General features: G+C 39.7%; 1 protein-coding gene across 1 annotated transcript in view; it reads right to left on the bottom strand.

Annotated features, from left to right (window-relative positions):
• The window catches only part of PPP4R2 (protein phosphatase 4 regulatory subunit 2), a 54,813-nt gene extending 38,628 nt beyond the window's left edge, over window positions 1–16,185 (bottom strand). The window contains exons 1-2 of the mRNA XM_015102332.4: window positions 15,925–16,185; window positions 14,897–14,978 (exon numbers count right to left, since the gene is read on the bottom strand). Of these exons, the coding sequence (XP_014957818.1) occupies window positions 14,897–14,978; window positions 15,925–15,958 (116 nt within the window). The 5' untranslated portion in view covers window positions 15,959–16,185. The remainder of the gene's footprint in view (window positions 1–14,896; window positions 14,979–15,924) is intronic.
• Window positions 16,186–16,601: the final 416 nt, after the last annotated feature.

Consider the following 16,601-nt stretch of genomic DNA (forward strand, 5'->3'; position numbering starts at 1 on the left):
ACAGCTTTTCAGTAGATTCGTATGCACTTGAATGGAGCTGGCTGAACAGTCTTAAAGGACAAGTTGAAGTTATCCCATGAAGGAAAATGTCAGAGGCAAAGATGATGACAGAAAGATGTTAGAACGTAATGCTAGCAATCAGAGCACTGCATACTCAGTGAACTGCAAATCACTTGGCAAATTGGGAAGGTAAATAGAACTCAGATCAAGAAAACAATTTTAAAGACAAAAACAGTATCGGTCGAACTAACAGGATAAAAGTTTAAGAAAGAATAACACAACCTAGTAATACTATACAGGGGAGGCTTCAAACGCAACAGAAGAGAGTGACCATATATCCTAGTTAGAACAGTCCTGGTCTCCATCTGTACACCTGGTGTTCTGACCAGCTTACCATGTGTATCAAATTTAATGAAGTATTATTATTAATAATTACATTAACACGCACGGTTTTGATTAAAGTGAAAGTGAAGTTGCTCATTCGTGTCCGACTCTTTGCGATCCCATGAACTGTAGCCTACCAGGTTCCTCTGGTAGTCCATGGGATTTTCCAGGCAATAGTACTGGAGTGGATTGCCATTTCCTTCTCCAGGGGATCTTCCCGACCCAGGGATCGAAACCGGGTCTTCCGCATTGTAGACAGGCACTTTACCGTCTGAGCCAAGACCTCTCTAATTTGTACTTCCCATTTCTATGACCTTGTCAGACTGTTTGTGAAATCCATGTGTAATGAAGAATGCTTCCACTTAAAACACGCAGCTAAATCTGAAAAATGACAGAAGCAGCCAATCTCTCTCTCTCACCTCTCTCAGGTTCAATTTAATCCTTCCGTTTCAAAGACAGTAAGCAAGGGTGGCTAGGGCAGCTAACTCCTTTGGAGGGAGAGAAGTGGTCAACACTGTCATCACTCATGCCCCACTGGTGTACCGGCCGGTTGTGTAGTGGCCTGTGACTCTGTGAGAGCCACACAACAGCCACACTACCAGTCAGCAGTTCATGGGTTGATACAGATTAGGTACATACAGAGCAATTAATTAAGATACCAAGCTGTTACTCCATCCACAAAGTGAGAAGATAAAGGCTCTTTCTCTTCTCTACACATATAAGAATGGTCCAATGAAGCTAGTTAATGGATGTATTTGTGGAGTAATAAGAAATATGCATACTGGTCTCTGCTCCTAGGTCCTAAGAGCTCCTAAAACCCTTGAAAATAAAGGTTCTAAGGAGAATCTTTTGTTCTATTCTTTAGCCTCTGGTCCCAGTTCTTCACACAGAGCTACTAAATTCCTTGGAATTTCCTGGGTGATAAAAAAGTCTTTTATTCTCATGAGGTGACTCTGACTCTTGGTAGGTTCCGAGATGGGCACTGGTCACCAGAAACACCGAGTCATGACTAGAAGCTTGAAGCTTTCAGTCCCACTCCCCACTGCCATTCTCTGGAGAGGAGCTAAAAGTGGAATTAATCATCAATCATGCCCAGCTGATAAAACCTCAATAAACATCTATAATCTATGGGGTTCAGAAAGCTGAACTGGTGAATCTTTTCTGGATTGGTGAACAAGAATGTATTCACATGCTGGGAGGGTGGTGCACCCCAAACTCAACAGGCATCTATCTCATCTTCTGCTCAGAACTTTTCTGGACCTCACTGCATGTATCTCTTCATCTGGCTATTCATTCATAACCTTTAATATCCTGTGTAATATTAACAAACCAGTAACCTAGACAGTAAACCGTTTTCCTGAGTTCTGTGAGCCACTCTAGCTAATTAACAGAATCCGAGGAAGGGGTTATAGAAACCTCTGATTTTTAGCCTGTTGTTCAGAAACACAGGTGTAACAACCTGGAGTTGTGATTGGTCTGCAGGTGGTGGGGGTGGACTGTGTGGCTAAGCCCTTAACATGAGAGATCTGATGCTAACTCTGAGTGCAACATGTAACAACAGAACTGTAGGAGACTCAGAATTGCTTGGTGGGAAAACCTCCCCAACAAATCTGATGTCAAGACTGTTGAGTATAACCAGCAAGGAGAAAGAGTTCTAGACAATATTTGATTAGATAAATCTTCCTTCTTAACTGAAAATCAGGAAAGAGAACACTTTATAATTAAACTATCAAATCTTGGATAAGTGTATTTCTCTCTCAAAATTAGACTTTTCTAAGTTTCTCAAGTATCAACAGAATCCTAAAAGATAAAACTAAGAAGCCTTGGTTGAAGACATTGATGGTCTTATCATACACATCTGTATTTTTATTTCACAGGTCACAGAACAAAACTATCAGAGACTTTTTAAAGCTTAATGTATGCTTTTTCCAATGAAGCAAAATCTTTCACCCTCAGCACTACTGATATTTTGGGTTTGATAACCCTTTGCTGTGGGTGTTATCCCGTGCACTGGAGCACTCAGTACTCACTGTATCCTGATGCCTGCTGTACCCTCCATTTATAACAACCAACAATGTCTCCAGATGTTGTTACCCCTGGCGGAGAACAGTTATGAAGTATTGAAAAGGAAAGTGAACTAAATTACATCATTAAATGCAAACTTGGAGATAAATCCCACATCTCAAAAATCTCACGCATCTTCAACTATTTTCACTTAAACACTATAAGTATTTTACTTACATTTAAATAAAAGTATGTATTTATTTAAAACTAATTTTAAGATAGTAGGAAACAATCTTTAAGATATGTCCATTTTGGGGTGGGGACTATTTTCACTTCTTCTGCTTGACTAGGACTTCATGACATTTTGAGGTTCCCAGCATGCTGTCAGTATTCAGTCAACCTAAGGGCAGAACGTAGCTTTTTCTAACTGGTTGTTTAGAATTATTTACAAAGAAGTAAACAAGGGCCACATGGTGGGTGGAGGTGGGGGGGGGCTGGATTTACCATAACAAAATTTCAAATACAGTCATAAAAATCAAAGACATTGTTCATACCTTTGTATCTGAAGTTTCTTTTACTGATAAATAAATATGACTACCTGTCTCAGGAATGGGAGAAAAAAAAGACAGATACATGCCAGAAATAACAATTCCATCTACCCATTAAAATAAAGACCACCTTTTCCTATACAGGTTAGACCATCATGATACTGTTTTAAACTAAAATTATTCCTAATAGAAGCATACCTTATTTAAAAGCAACTTTATCAAGTTACTCTATTATTTTAAAAATAAAAATCTAGCAAAAAAACTGAAAACAAAGGGACAAATCATAGTTTAATAAATGAGGAAAACAGAAAACAACAAAAAGCAATAACAAAGGGAAAGATCCTGGAATAAAAGAAAAGAAAGCACATTAAAATGAAACATTTTTCATCTATCAGATTTTCAGACTTGAAAGTCTAATAATGCTCAGTACTGACACTGGACAGGTAACTTTAATATACTGTTTGTATACAGTTCAGTCACTCAGTCGTGTCCGACTCTTTGCGACCCCATAGACTACAGTATGCCAGGCCTCCCTGTCCGTCACCAACTCCCGGAGTTTACCCAAACTCATGTCCACAGAGCTGGTGATGCCAACCAACCTCATCCTCTGTCATCACCTTCTCCTCCTTCCTTCAATCTTTCCCAGCATCAGGGTCTTTCCCAATGAGTCACTTCTTTACATCATGGTGGCCAAAGTATTGGAGTTTCAGCTTCAACATCAGTCCTTCCAATAGACAGTCAGGACCGATTTCCTCTAGGTTGGACTGGTTGGATCTCCTTACAGTCCAAGGGTCTCTCAAGAGTCTTCTCCAACACCACAGTTCAAAAGCATCAATTCTTCGGCACTCAGCTTTCTTTAGTCTAACTCTCACATCCATACATGACTACTGGAAAAACCACAGCTTTGACTAGACGGACCTCTGTTGGCAAAGTAATGTCTCTGCTTTTTAAAATGCTATCTAGGTTGGTCACAGCTTTTCTTCCAAGGAACAAGCATCTTTTAATTTCATGGCTGCAGTCACCATCTGCAGTGATTTTGGAGCCCAAAAAAATAAAGTCTGACACTGTTTCCATTGTTTTCCCATCTATTTGCCATGAAGTGATGGGACCGGATGCCACGATCTTTGTTAATGTTGAGCTTTAAGCCAACTTTTTCACTCTTCTCTTTCACTTTCATCAAGAGGCTCTTTAGTTCTTCTTTGCTTTCTGCCACAAGGTTGGTGTCATCTGCCTATGTGAAGTTACTGACATTTCTTCCAGCAATCTTGTATCCAGCTTGTGCGTCATCCAACCCAGCATTTCTCATGATGTACTCTACATGTAAGTTAAATAAGCAGGGTGACAATATACAGCCTTTCCCAATTTGGAACCAGTCTGTTGTTCCATGTCCAGTTCTAACTGTTGCTTCTTGACTTGCATACAGATTTCTCAGGGGGCAGGTCAGGTGGTTTGGTATTCCCATCTTTTAAAGAATTTTCCATAGTTTGCTACACAGTCAAAGACTTTGGTGTAATCAATAAAGCAGAAATAGATGTTTTTCTGGTATTCTCTTGCTTTTTCTATGATCCAACAGATGTTGGCAATTTGATCTCTGGTTACTCTGCCTTTTCTAAATTCAGCTTGAACATCTGGAAGTTCACAGTTCACGTACTATGGAAGCCTGGCTTGGAGAATTTTGAGCATTACTTTACTAGCATGTGAAATTAGTGCAATTATGCGGTAGTTTGAGCATTCTTTGGCACTGCCTTTCTTTGGGATTTGAATGAAAAAAAAATTTTTTTGAAGGCCAGCTGGCATTATCTATCAAGACAATAATGCACATGAACTCCAACCCATAAACCCCATTCTTGCATATGTGCCAATCGTTACGCTCACTTAAGCATCATTTGAATTGTTTTAACTGTAAACAATTCTTTAAGACCATCAAAAAGGACCTAAATAGACTCAAAGAATGGAATACTATGCGACCCAAAAAAAAATCAGTGATGTGTTTTGATAAAAGATATATAAACACAGCAAGTAACAAAAACCAAACTGCAGAATTTGGTATCACATTTTTTAAAGAACATATATACATACATGCGTCAAAAAAAATTTATTAAGAATACAGATAAAATAGGTTAACAGTATAGTTTGATTTTTCTTTATTCCTGTGAGCATTTTTAAAATAAAAAGCTTTTAAAACTAGACAGGCTTCTCCAAAGGAGTATTAATTTCCATAATCTTTGCACATGAATTTTTTAATCTAACTTATTATAGATACAATAATTAATGACCCATTAAACTCAGAATGCAGTTATTCTAACTAAGCTTGTTAACCAATATGTAGATATAAAATTGAAAAGCATATATGTGATATTCCTCAGATTTAAGAAACTTTTAGAAACACTGAAAGTTCTACAAGTATTAATATATACCACTTGCCCATATACTCACCTAACATTTTGGAATTTTTTAAAGTGGCCCAATCCAAATAAGAAAAAAGATTAATAAAGTGGCCAAATTCTAATTGTGGCATTCACTTCTGCCAAATGCTAGAGCAACTAAGACAGCAAAACCAAATGCCAGAGACAACATTTATCAGAAAAGTGGATGACAAGGTTAACAAGGTACACTCGTGAACCCTCTACAATGAACAGTTAGGACAAAACTGTCTTACAACAGCCTATTAACAGGAAAACCCAGAGTTCACCAACAGTCTTCACAGGTGATAACAGAAAGCCAGGCCATATTCTACCCACTTCAAAATTACTCTATGCAGAAATATTCTAATGTGCAAAGGCCCTAGAAAAGGTGCACCAGTCTCTAGTTAAAGAACCACTTGGAGGAAAAAAGACCAAAATCTCAAAAGCTACCTTGGAATCCTCAAGGACAGTACCCTTGAAATAAGACCAGAATAAAACCATCTCCAGAAATATTAAGTTCACTTTAGTACAAACAATTCTGAGTGAAATATTTTGTTGTTAACAAAAAGCTATCTCACCCTCCTTCCCAACAATACACAATAATGCAAAAATTACAGATACACTTGTAAAACCTCTTGAAAAAAGTGAAAGTGAAAATTGCTCCGTCGTATCTAACACTTTGTGACCTCACGGACTATACAGTCCATGGAATTTCCCAGGCCAGAATACTGGAGTCTATAGCCAGTCCCTTCTCCAGGGTATCTTCCCAACCCAGGGATCAAACTCAAGTCTCCCAGGCGGATTCTTTACCAGCTGAGCCACCAGGGAAGCTCAAGAATACTAGAATGGGTAGCCTATCCCTTTTCCAGAGGGTCTTCCCAACCTAGGAATCAAACCAGGGTCTCTTGCATTGCAGGTGGATTCTTTACCATCTGAGCTACCAAGGAAGCATAAAACCTCTTAAATCTAACTTCAAATCCTTGTATAGTATTTTCTCATTTTATCACCTGTAAATAGTATCATCTACCTCCCAATATTACAAAGGTAAGATTTTTGGGTGATTGAGAATAACAAATTCAAGATGCATACATTAAAGAGGTGTATACATTCCAGCTAAAAGTACATCAGTCTTACTACCTGTATGCTTCAAATTTATACCTCTGCAAAATTACAATTACTGAAAAGTTTCAGCATTTGACATCACTGGAAAATGATCAAAATTACCAATGTTAGGGTACATCAAGTCACCTACCTTACCAACCCTTTCAATCAATATCCCCTATAGTTTTTCTTGCAGAAGGAAATGGCAACCCACTCCAGTATTCTTGCCTTAGAAATCCCATGGACAGAGGAGCCTCTAGTCCCTGAGGTTCTAAGAGTTGGACACAACTTATAAGCAAACCTCCACCACCCCCTTCCCCATACATGCCACAACCCCCTTCCCCAGGAAACTATCTTTAGTGTCAGCGCCTTAGGTGATCATATCACAAGACAGCACAAGGAAGGGCGGCTAGATGGGTTTGTGGGGTCTGGCTTGGGTAAACAGCATAAAAGCCTCAGAAATTACAAAAATAACAGTGATAATAGATTCCTCCCAAATGTGCAGCTTCAAATCCCAAGTAGTTTTGTAAGGATTCTCAGATGTGAGAAGATTGCTGAACAAGTGCCAAGTGGTATAAAGTACAGGTTATGGGAGAATCTGAAGTCAGAATCTGCTGTGCTGTGCTTAGCCCCTCAGTTGTGTCTGACTCTTTGAGACCCCATGGACTGCAGGCCACCAGGCTCCTCTGTCCATGGGGATTCTCCAGGCAAGACTACTGGAGTGGGTTGCCATGCTCTCCTCCAGGGGATCTTCCCAACCCAGGGATCAAACCCAGTTTTCACGTGTTGCAGGCAAATTCTTGACTGTCTGAAATCAGAATGCCTGAGTTTAAATCCCAATTCTGTCACTCACCAGCTGCACCATCCTAAAACTATTTAAGTTCTGCGACCCTTGGTATCCTTATTTTAAACAGGAGATACCTACTTCAGATAGTAATAGTGAAGATTAAATTAGGGCAAGCACTTTAAACATCTGATAGTGTCTGGCACAAAACAAATGTTCATTAAAGGTATACCTTTTAGGAAGCCAAAAAACAAAAAACAAAAAACCCAAACCTGAAATAGAAGTTCTTATGTGAAACTTCTAGTCCCAAGATTTCTGACTCACCACCTCCAAATCAATCAAAGACTCTTAACTAGGTAGGAGTACTAACCAGCACCACATACAACAAAAAAAAACAACATTAGCAGAATCAGACTTAAAAGAGTCAAAATACTAAAAAGGCCTCACCTCCTGCAGGTAGCTCAGACAAATAAGGAGACAGTACAAGTACAGGTATGCACATCTGAGAGAGTCTAAGTCAGATTTGGCTATAGGAAGGAAGAAAAATATAATAGCTGAAGCCAAATTCTGACAAGCGAAACAGCTCAGTCGCAAGTATAAAGAAGCTTGATGAGATTAGAGAACTGAGATTATATTACTAGTCAGCATGTTTTCATTCCTAGGATTTCATTTCAATAAGCTTCAAAAACTTGTAGGTATCAAAATTGGTATTAAGGGTCATTTTTACTACTCATTTCTAGTTTTTATATCACAGTATATAAACAATCTATGATTTGTAGAGTCGTGTCCAACTCTTGTGACCCCATGGACAGAGGAGCCTGGCAGGCTACAGTCCATGGGATTCTCCGGGCAAGAATACTGGAGTGGGTTGCCATTTCTTTCTCCAGAGGATCGTCCCAACCCAGGAATCGAACCTGGGTCTCCTGCACTGTAGGTAGATTCTTTACCAACTGAGTTACAAGGGAAGCCCCAGCTGTTCCTTATTTTGGTACTGGACCTGGTGGTTGCTGAATGCCTGGTATTTCATAAAAACTGTGACCTAAGTGTTTAATTAATTATATATTCAGCTGGGGAACAGAGCAAAAGAGGGCTTAGGTGACTAATTTACTTCATCACAGTCACTGAAACAGCTTATAACAAAACCAGAACAGCCTGCTAACCTAGAGTCAAGGAGATTTAAGCACAGAGACAACAAAGATACCTTGACATAAACAGCTCCAAGTGTGTCTTTTACTCTACAGTAGATGTCTCAATAAAGCTATCCACTCCCTCACCTCGCCACAAAGTCAAACTGGTACGCTGTAACAAAAAAAGCCCTACCTGAACTACCACATATATGACATGTTATTTACTATATGGCACATATTACTATTATTTATATATTTATTATTTTTTTACTAATTGAGACAAATTAGCTCTTATACACTTTACAATCAGTGACGTATGTTCTCAATCATATTCAATCTATTTTGGGAGGAACAGAGTTAGGAGGGTAGTTATAAGGACTGTCAAACCCAGACAGCCTGATATATAAAAAGGACTGCTTTTTATATAAATAGCATTTATAAAATGGGTGAAACCAAAGAAAACAAAAATGAGCAACTGAACACATCTGAAGGCCTAGCAAAAATGAAGATCTAACATTCTCACATTCACCAAGTATTTTAAAATATAAAGCTTTCACAGGCATAAGTACTAAATTAAATAACAGCTGACAGTCTCCTCTTCAACTGTCTATACTGTTTTGGTAAGTGACTTAAAAATTTTTCTGCTCTTGATACTGAAAACTGATTTAGGGAGGCAGACACAAACATGAACACTCACTCACCCTTCCACCCCAATAAACTCCCATATCAAAAAGGTAAAAGACCAATAGCCCACAAAACAGAGGGAAATTACTGTAGGCTGTGAATCATAAATTCCTTATCTTCTTACTGGACCATAAATTCCTTATCTCCTTAATAAGTTGATGTTTTGAAACCACGTGAAGTTGGTGACAGGCTTCCCAACAATCCATAAGCATCATGAATTCACGTTCATTAGCAGGCACAAAGAAGATCTCTGGATGCAGATAAAAGGCAACTTGTAAGTGCCACTAAGACATTATGGGAACCGCTCTGTGTCTCTCATGAGCTAGTGAGAACACTGACTGGTGTCTCTTATCCAAGTACAGACAAGTGATCCTCACTTTTTTTTAACTGTCTCCAAACTACTGATCTATGCAACATACCCCCAACAGTTAACATCTTCAGCACTGGCAGACATTTAACAGCAACCACTTCAAGACAATGCCCCACCCTTAACCACTGTTACTGCAATACCACCCCAGTAACTACTGCCATGATATAAACTCCTACAAGGCTTCTGAAATTTGGAAATCACCTCTTCTAAGCTCCTTGTTCAATGTCTGAAGGAAATGTGGCTCACTGTATTTAACTTGTTGGGAACTGAACAGTAGTGGGAGGGGAGAGAGGGTCGTCACTGTGCACTAGGGGCCATGTTAAACACTATAAAGCATAAACCCAGTGAATCACCACAACATCCCTTGAGGTAGATTTACTTCATTACCTGTATTTACTGTAAGGAAAATAAGGCATCGAGTAGTCTCAGTCGGCCTGCCTTGGTGGCAGACTAAGTGATAGAGCAGGGAATTCAAACCCAGGCCTCTCTGTTGCTCTCCTGATTCTCAAACCAGAGCTCTTGCCACAAGATTAAGTACCTCAGACTTGTTTCATGAACCAAATGCTCTTATTTAAACTCAACACATAGACAACTAATTTTTATTCTTTCCCCAATTTCACTATCTATAGGTACATATTTTCATTTATTCACATCCTCACAATATCTGAGGCAACTACATAGTATAAACCCCATTTTTCAACTGCGGAAACAGGTTCACAAATGATCGGTCCTAATTCACACAGACACACTGCTAACCTCAATTCAGAATCAAGCCATCCTCCTTCCAAGAATGACATTACCACATGCTAACTCTCATGAAATTAGGGGACTAGCCAACTACTAGTAAAAATTTGGACTAAACATGGAAAATATGAACTCATTTGTACACCCAAACGATTCAAGAGTTGAAGTTAATTCCAGTCAGAAAACAAAGCTGGCACATCTAGCTTCCAGGGTATCGCGCAGTAGCCACTGTGCAGTGGGTCTGCAGGTTGGATCTGATGAAACAAAGGAAAACTATAATTTTCTTCATGTTCCCATCTTAATCACTGCAGTTACTAAAATATTTAAATGCAAAAGGGCATCCACTTAACTTTATTTACTGAAAATCTACTGTGCTTCCTCTGTGTACCACTGTGATGATGGCACATACAGGACAGGAATTTAGATGGCACATGGGTAATCAATACTAATCAACACTTTATTATTTATAGATTTTAAAAAGATGCAGAAAGATGTAACTAATTCAACAAACCACTAGTTTCAGACTTTATTTCTCACTAGATTAATAGGAAAAAATTAACATATTGATTACACTTCTGGGGAGGGGCAAAATGAGGGCTTAACCTCTATCTGTCATTTTTCCATCTTTAAAAAATCTGAAGAAAAAAGTAACCTAACTAAAAATAAATAATTATACAGATGCTAGGTTGTGGCAAAAATGCCAAAGGTATATGTGAAAGTGACATTTTAGAAATAACATTCCAAGTGTCCAACACTATGCTAGACAAAATTCTCTCCTAAAGAAAGCCAGAGAAGGATTTAGCAGCTTCATGGACTTAAGGAGATTTTATTTATAATAACGCACATCTCAGTTGTTGATTACTACTACTTTAGAGTAACTTAACTGTGATTTTCTTAGTGATATGTCAAAATTAATAAATACAAAGAGCTTGAAACTGCAAGGAGGGGAAAAAAGCAGACTCAATATAAGCAGTATCAACACAATTAACAACTACTATTTATTGAGTAAACAAATAATGTTAACACTTTACCATGTAGTGTTTGGTTTTCCAAGTTTTCCATGTATGATGTACTCATGCTATGTGGTACTATTATTATCCCCATCTTATAGATGAAGAAACTAACTTAACAGGGACTGACTTACAAAGTTCTCCTAAATAGCATTAATTCTAAAAGGATGGCAGAGGTGCTAGAATTTTTCATCTCTCCAAAACCCCTTATGTCAGACGTTAAGTAGACAGCAAAACCCAAAACCAATAAGCAAAAACATTTACAACGAATCTACCTGAACAAGGTTATCTCACAACCCCCCAAAAATAAGTTAATGAGGAAACACTCATAGTCAGAAGACCTGTACATTATAAGAATCTGTACAAGAGGAAACAGAAGTCAGTGTATCTGAAAGGGCTACAAATAGGAGAAACACAAAACAGCCAACAGTTGTTCCCAAGAAATCATGGCAGGTCAATCTGAGAACAGCTGAAACTGAGATACGTATTACTCCAGTAATAAATGAAGAGAAAACTCTCCAACAAGAGCTGAAAAGAACAAAGTCTTGTTCCCATGAGCTCTTGAAAGTGAACCATCAGAGCTCCCATCCAGAGAAGACCCCACACACAAGAGAAAGAGACAAGATAAAGCAAACAGAAGCTTCAAATAAAAGCAAAACAAAACCTAGAAATTTCAGAAAGCAAGCTCCACACTCTTAACACTTCACAGAAACAATGAGAGAGCTCTGTGAAGTTACAACAGCTACTCTGAACCATGACTCCTACTCAAAGGTCAGGAAAACTACTTTTATATAAAAATGCAAGACAGAAAAATATCAAGGTCAAATCAGATATGAAACTGTGGTTAAGAGAAAAGGAGAATAAGGAGCAGAATAACATCCCTTAAGACAGTGAAGCAGAGCTAGAAAGACTTGATCAAAACCTTATACTATTTCAAAAGGAGCTAAAAACATGAGAAAAATGATGCAAGTCAGTCAGAGAAACTCAGAAAATGAAGCAATAGAATACAGCAGAGACCAAGAACAGAAAAAACTACTTCAGGAAACAATGACTAAACTAGAAAGCAGAGAAGAACAAATGATCACAACAAATAATGCAGTAAGAATCTTTCAAGAGAGGAAATTTTTAAAAATCAAAATGGAATTAAAATTAAAATTTCACTTTGAAATACCCTGTTAAGAGAATAAAGACAAGCCACAGTCGAGTATTTGCAAACCACATTAGATGAAGAATTTGTATCCATATATATAAAGAACTCTCAAAATCTAGTAAGAAATCAAAGAACTCCATTTTGAAATGGGCAAAGATGTGAAGCATCAACTTACTAAAGAGACACAAACAGCAAATAAACACTTGAAAAGATGCTCAACATCATCAGTAATTAAGCAAATACAAATTACAATCACTATACAATAGGCACCTATCAGAATACCTGACATGAGAAAGACTGATCATAGTAAGTGTTGGAAAGGATGTGGAGAAACTGATCTGAACTCCCATACTACCAGTGGAAAAGTAACTGGTACAATCACTCTAGGAAACAGTTTGGCAGTTTCTAAAGTTAAACATCCACATACCATACGACCCAACCATTCCACTCTTGGATGGATTGCTATCCAAGAGAAAAGAATGCATACAAAGACGCATACACGAATGTTCATAGTTTGTTTTTTAAAACCTGGAAATAATGCGAATGTCCATCAACAAGTGAATGAACCAAAATCTGTAGGATATCCATGTAAAGACTACTACTAAAAAATAAAAAGGAATGAATTATTGATTTCTGGACATGGAGTCATCTTAAGTCACCCTGAGTAAAAAAAGGCAGATATAAAGCAATTATCCTCCAATTTAAAAAAAAATTGTTAAAAGACAAAGAATACACTGTATAATTCTATTTACATACAATTTCAGAACAGTTTAATCAGTTTAACCATAAATGATGACAGAAACTGCAAATTTCCATATCAAAAGTTAAGGCACGCTCAAATTGATTAAAAAACCAAAGGCTAAATAAAACTAAATGTAAAACCACTGAATCATAAATTTAAAAATATCTTCCAAAATCCATAAAGAATCTAACACCATCAGTCATTTTAATACAAAAATAGTAAGACCTATAGTAAGACCTAGAGATTAGCCGGGAGGGAGGAGGAGTGTGGACAAGGATGGGAAGACTGATGATCTTCTGAAGTCCTCTATTAGATAAATAATTGTTCAGAAAAATCAGGTTAAATTTTCCAAGCCACTTGGTGATCCAGTCAAACAGGATATTAAAAAGCTTCCTTGAAGAAACTTTCAACTATTTATACATTTATGGCCAATGCACTATATCAAGAAGGGAAGGCAATCTGCACAGACCTAGAAAGAGGTTTTAAGTATTTAACTCCAAACAATCTTGTTTATTAAAACTCTGAAGTAAAATGCTTCTCCTCCTGATATTGTAGAGGTATAAGTTAGGACCAACTAACAATTAATACAAATTAGTTATTCAGCATCAATTTTTTAAAAATCAAGATGTTCTAAGAGACTATAACTCAGAAGCAAAAATGACTTTTTTTTAATTCTGAAGGGTTCCACTTTTTTAAGGCAGTAAGTATAAACTTAAGATTGAATGCATCAGTCAAATTCCTAAGGTGACTGGTAATTTTAATAAGCACCAAGGAGTTTCAGTTTGTTGGCATGACCACTAAAGAGGTTCCCCCTGCCCCTTTTAAAAGCAGGCTAGTTATCAGGAGACTATGCTGCAACCATAAGCAAATCTTGTAAGAAATGAACATTTGCTAATAAAGCCAAACAAAAGGATACATAATTATGTAATGTACATAATTGCTGAAGCTTACACTTTTTTTATTAGGCCTCAAAAAGAATTTTTAAAAATCCCACTTTTTAACACTACACCCTCCAAAACCTCTCCCCTTCCTGCTCCCTACCCCTATACAAAGACACGACTACAAATCAGTCACCAAATCTTCACTGCTCTCTACAAATGAACAGTACAAGAATGAAAACAACTTCTGCAAAACACACTGGACACTATGAAACAATGTTCCTTTGAAAACAATCTTAACTTCACAGTGTAAGTTTTAGATTCATAAACGTTCCTTTGAAAACAGTCTTAACTTCACAGTATAAGTTTCAGATTCACAACATTTGGAATCAAGCCTAATAAAATGCTGAGCATATGCTAACAAGCTAGCTATCCTAGAAAGTTTACAGGACAGTCAAGACTGTAGCATCTGGAATTTGTCAGATAATCACCCTGAGTGCCCAAGAGAATAAGCAGAAGTGATACTTCCAGCACCCACATATATAAATGACAACAAAAGGCTGGATACAGGACAATATGAGAAAATACCACCACTAAAAAAAAAAAAAAAAAAAAAAGAAGCTGAAATAGAATCAAAGCCACAGAATTCTGGAAATAAGCCCGCTTGTTAATGGCCAAAAAGAGTCACAATGGAACATGCATTCTTCCTTTCTCTGGCTGTTCTAGAGGAATACATTCTAAATGTGCAAAAGCATAAAGAAAAATTTTAATACAATTTAAAAATTCATTACAGAGCATGGTGTGAAGTGAATGAAGCATATACACTGAGTAAATGCTTTAAATATGGGGCTTGTACAATTTAGACAGATGGATTATTCAATGCTTCTGAAATACACTTCTGTCCCTTTCCTAAGAGATTCTTAAGGACACACAGGTTTATGAATACGATTATGTTTTCAACTCACATTGTTTCTCCAGTCTTGGCTACATGACAAAGAAACTGATCCAGGACCGGACAAACTTCCTTTTTCCCCCTCTTCTCAAAATCTAGATAAGGGAAGAAAGAAGTTATTAGTATTTTTCAAAGTCCACCAACCATTTCCAATGCCCTTTAAAAACAAACTTTCCTCTCCAGTCATTCCTCATATTAAGAAACTAATTTTATTTTTAATTTAAAAAGCCTCTCAAATAAATTCCACCTGACTCTCCAACTTCAAATGTCACTCTTCACAGATAACGAGACCCTTCCTAAAGGGGGCACTTCTCCACCAACCATCCTTAATGCAGTCCGGGGGATTCATCTCAAAGACCTGTTAAAATACAAACCCCAGATCCCAACTCCCCCCAAAGTGTTTACGTGAGGTTCATAAATCTGCGTTATATGAAACACCAGCTCCCTCTTGCAGTCATCAACCAATGATCCTTGGTATCAAAGTCTAATTCTCAAAACGCTGCAATCACGGTATTCTAAGTTCTCAAGCCTGTTGCTCGGATGGCGAGCAATTCGGAACTGGGAAGGCGACCACTTCAGAATTGGGGCGCGTGGAAGATGACTCCAGAAGCTCTGAAAAAAGGGCCTCCAGAGACACTTGAAAGTTGCTCTGCCGCCCCCTTACCCCCGCCCCGAAACCTTTCACTTTCCCTCTCCCCACGATGTCCGGTGTGCAGGGGGATGATAGAGAACGAAGCCTGCCTGCGAGGGGCTGCGGGCCCCCGAAACGTTCACGGGGAGTGGGAGAGGGGCCGGGGCCCCCTCGAGAGCTTCCCGACTCCCCTCCCCCAGCCCAGACGCCGGCGGCCGACACAAAGCCCAGAGCGGGGCGGGAGGGAGCTGCCCACGGGGCTCCCCGCCCCCGGGAAAGCGGGAGGGGGGATGGGAGCCGGGGAAGCGCGCCCTCCCCCAGCCTGGCCCCGCGGAGTCACTCGCCCAGAAGGGAGCGGAGAGGCGGCCACGGAGGGTAAGGAGGAAGGGAGAGGGGGCAGCTACCCCCACCTTTCAGCGCCTCCTGCAGCCTCTCGACGTCCATGGCTTCCCGGAGTCCCTCGCAGCCTCCGCCTCCTTCCGCAGGTCTCCCGGGGACCGGAAGGCCTCCCCCCACCCCCCCGACGCCCTCCCCCTCCCTCGCACACACTCCGGCACGCAGGCGATTCGGGGGGGGCACCGAAGGGAGCTGGGGGAAGCGAGCGAGAGAGCGAGACCGAGAGAGCGAGCACCTCCCCGAGCCGCTACCACCAGCCCTCCAACATGGCGCCCGGCACGTCACCGCGCGCACGCTCCTCGCCGCCGTCCTCGCGCCCGCGGCGCGTCCGGACCCGGAGCCCGAGAGCGCGTGCGCGGCGGAGGCGTGCGGCCGCGGCCGGCCCCCAGACCCGGCAGGGCCGCCCCGCCTATCCCTTGGGTTGGCCGGAGCTGCCTGCACCAAGCTGGAGGCGGAGTGGTCTCGGCGGCGGGGTGGGCGCAGTTTGACTGTGGATCCCAGCTGCTTGCTAGCTGTGTGACCTTGAGCAATTTAATCAGTCCCTCTGAGCCTCCCTTTCCCCATCTGTACAATAGTGGGAGTAGTATGAACCACTCTTTACGGTTGCTGTGAAAATTAAGTGAGACTGTATACACACAGAACACGCATTAAAAAAAAAACTGAGTATCACTAGTAATCGTGACAAAATTAA

This window comes from Ovis aries, chromosome 19 (genome assembly GCF_016772045.2).
Source record: "Ovis aries strain OAR_USU_Benz2616 breed Rambouillet chromosome 19, ARS-UI_Ramb_v3.0, whole genome shotgun sequence".
Taxonomy (NCBI): Eukaryota; Metazoa; Chordata; class Mammalia; order Artiodactyla; family Bovidae; genus Ovis; species Ovis aries.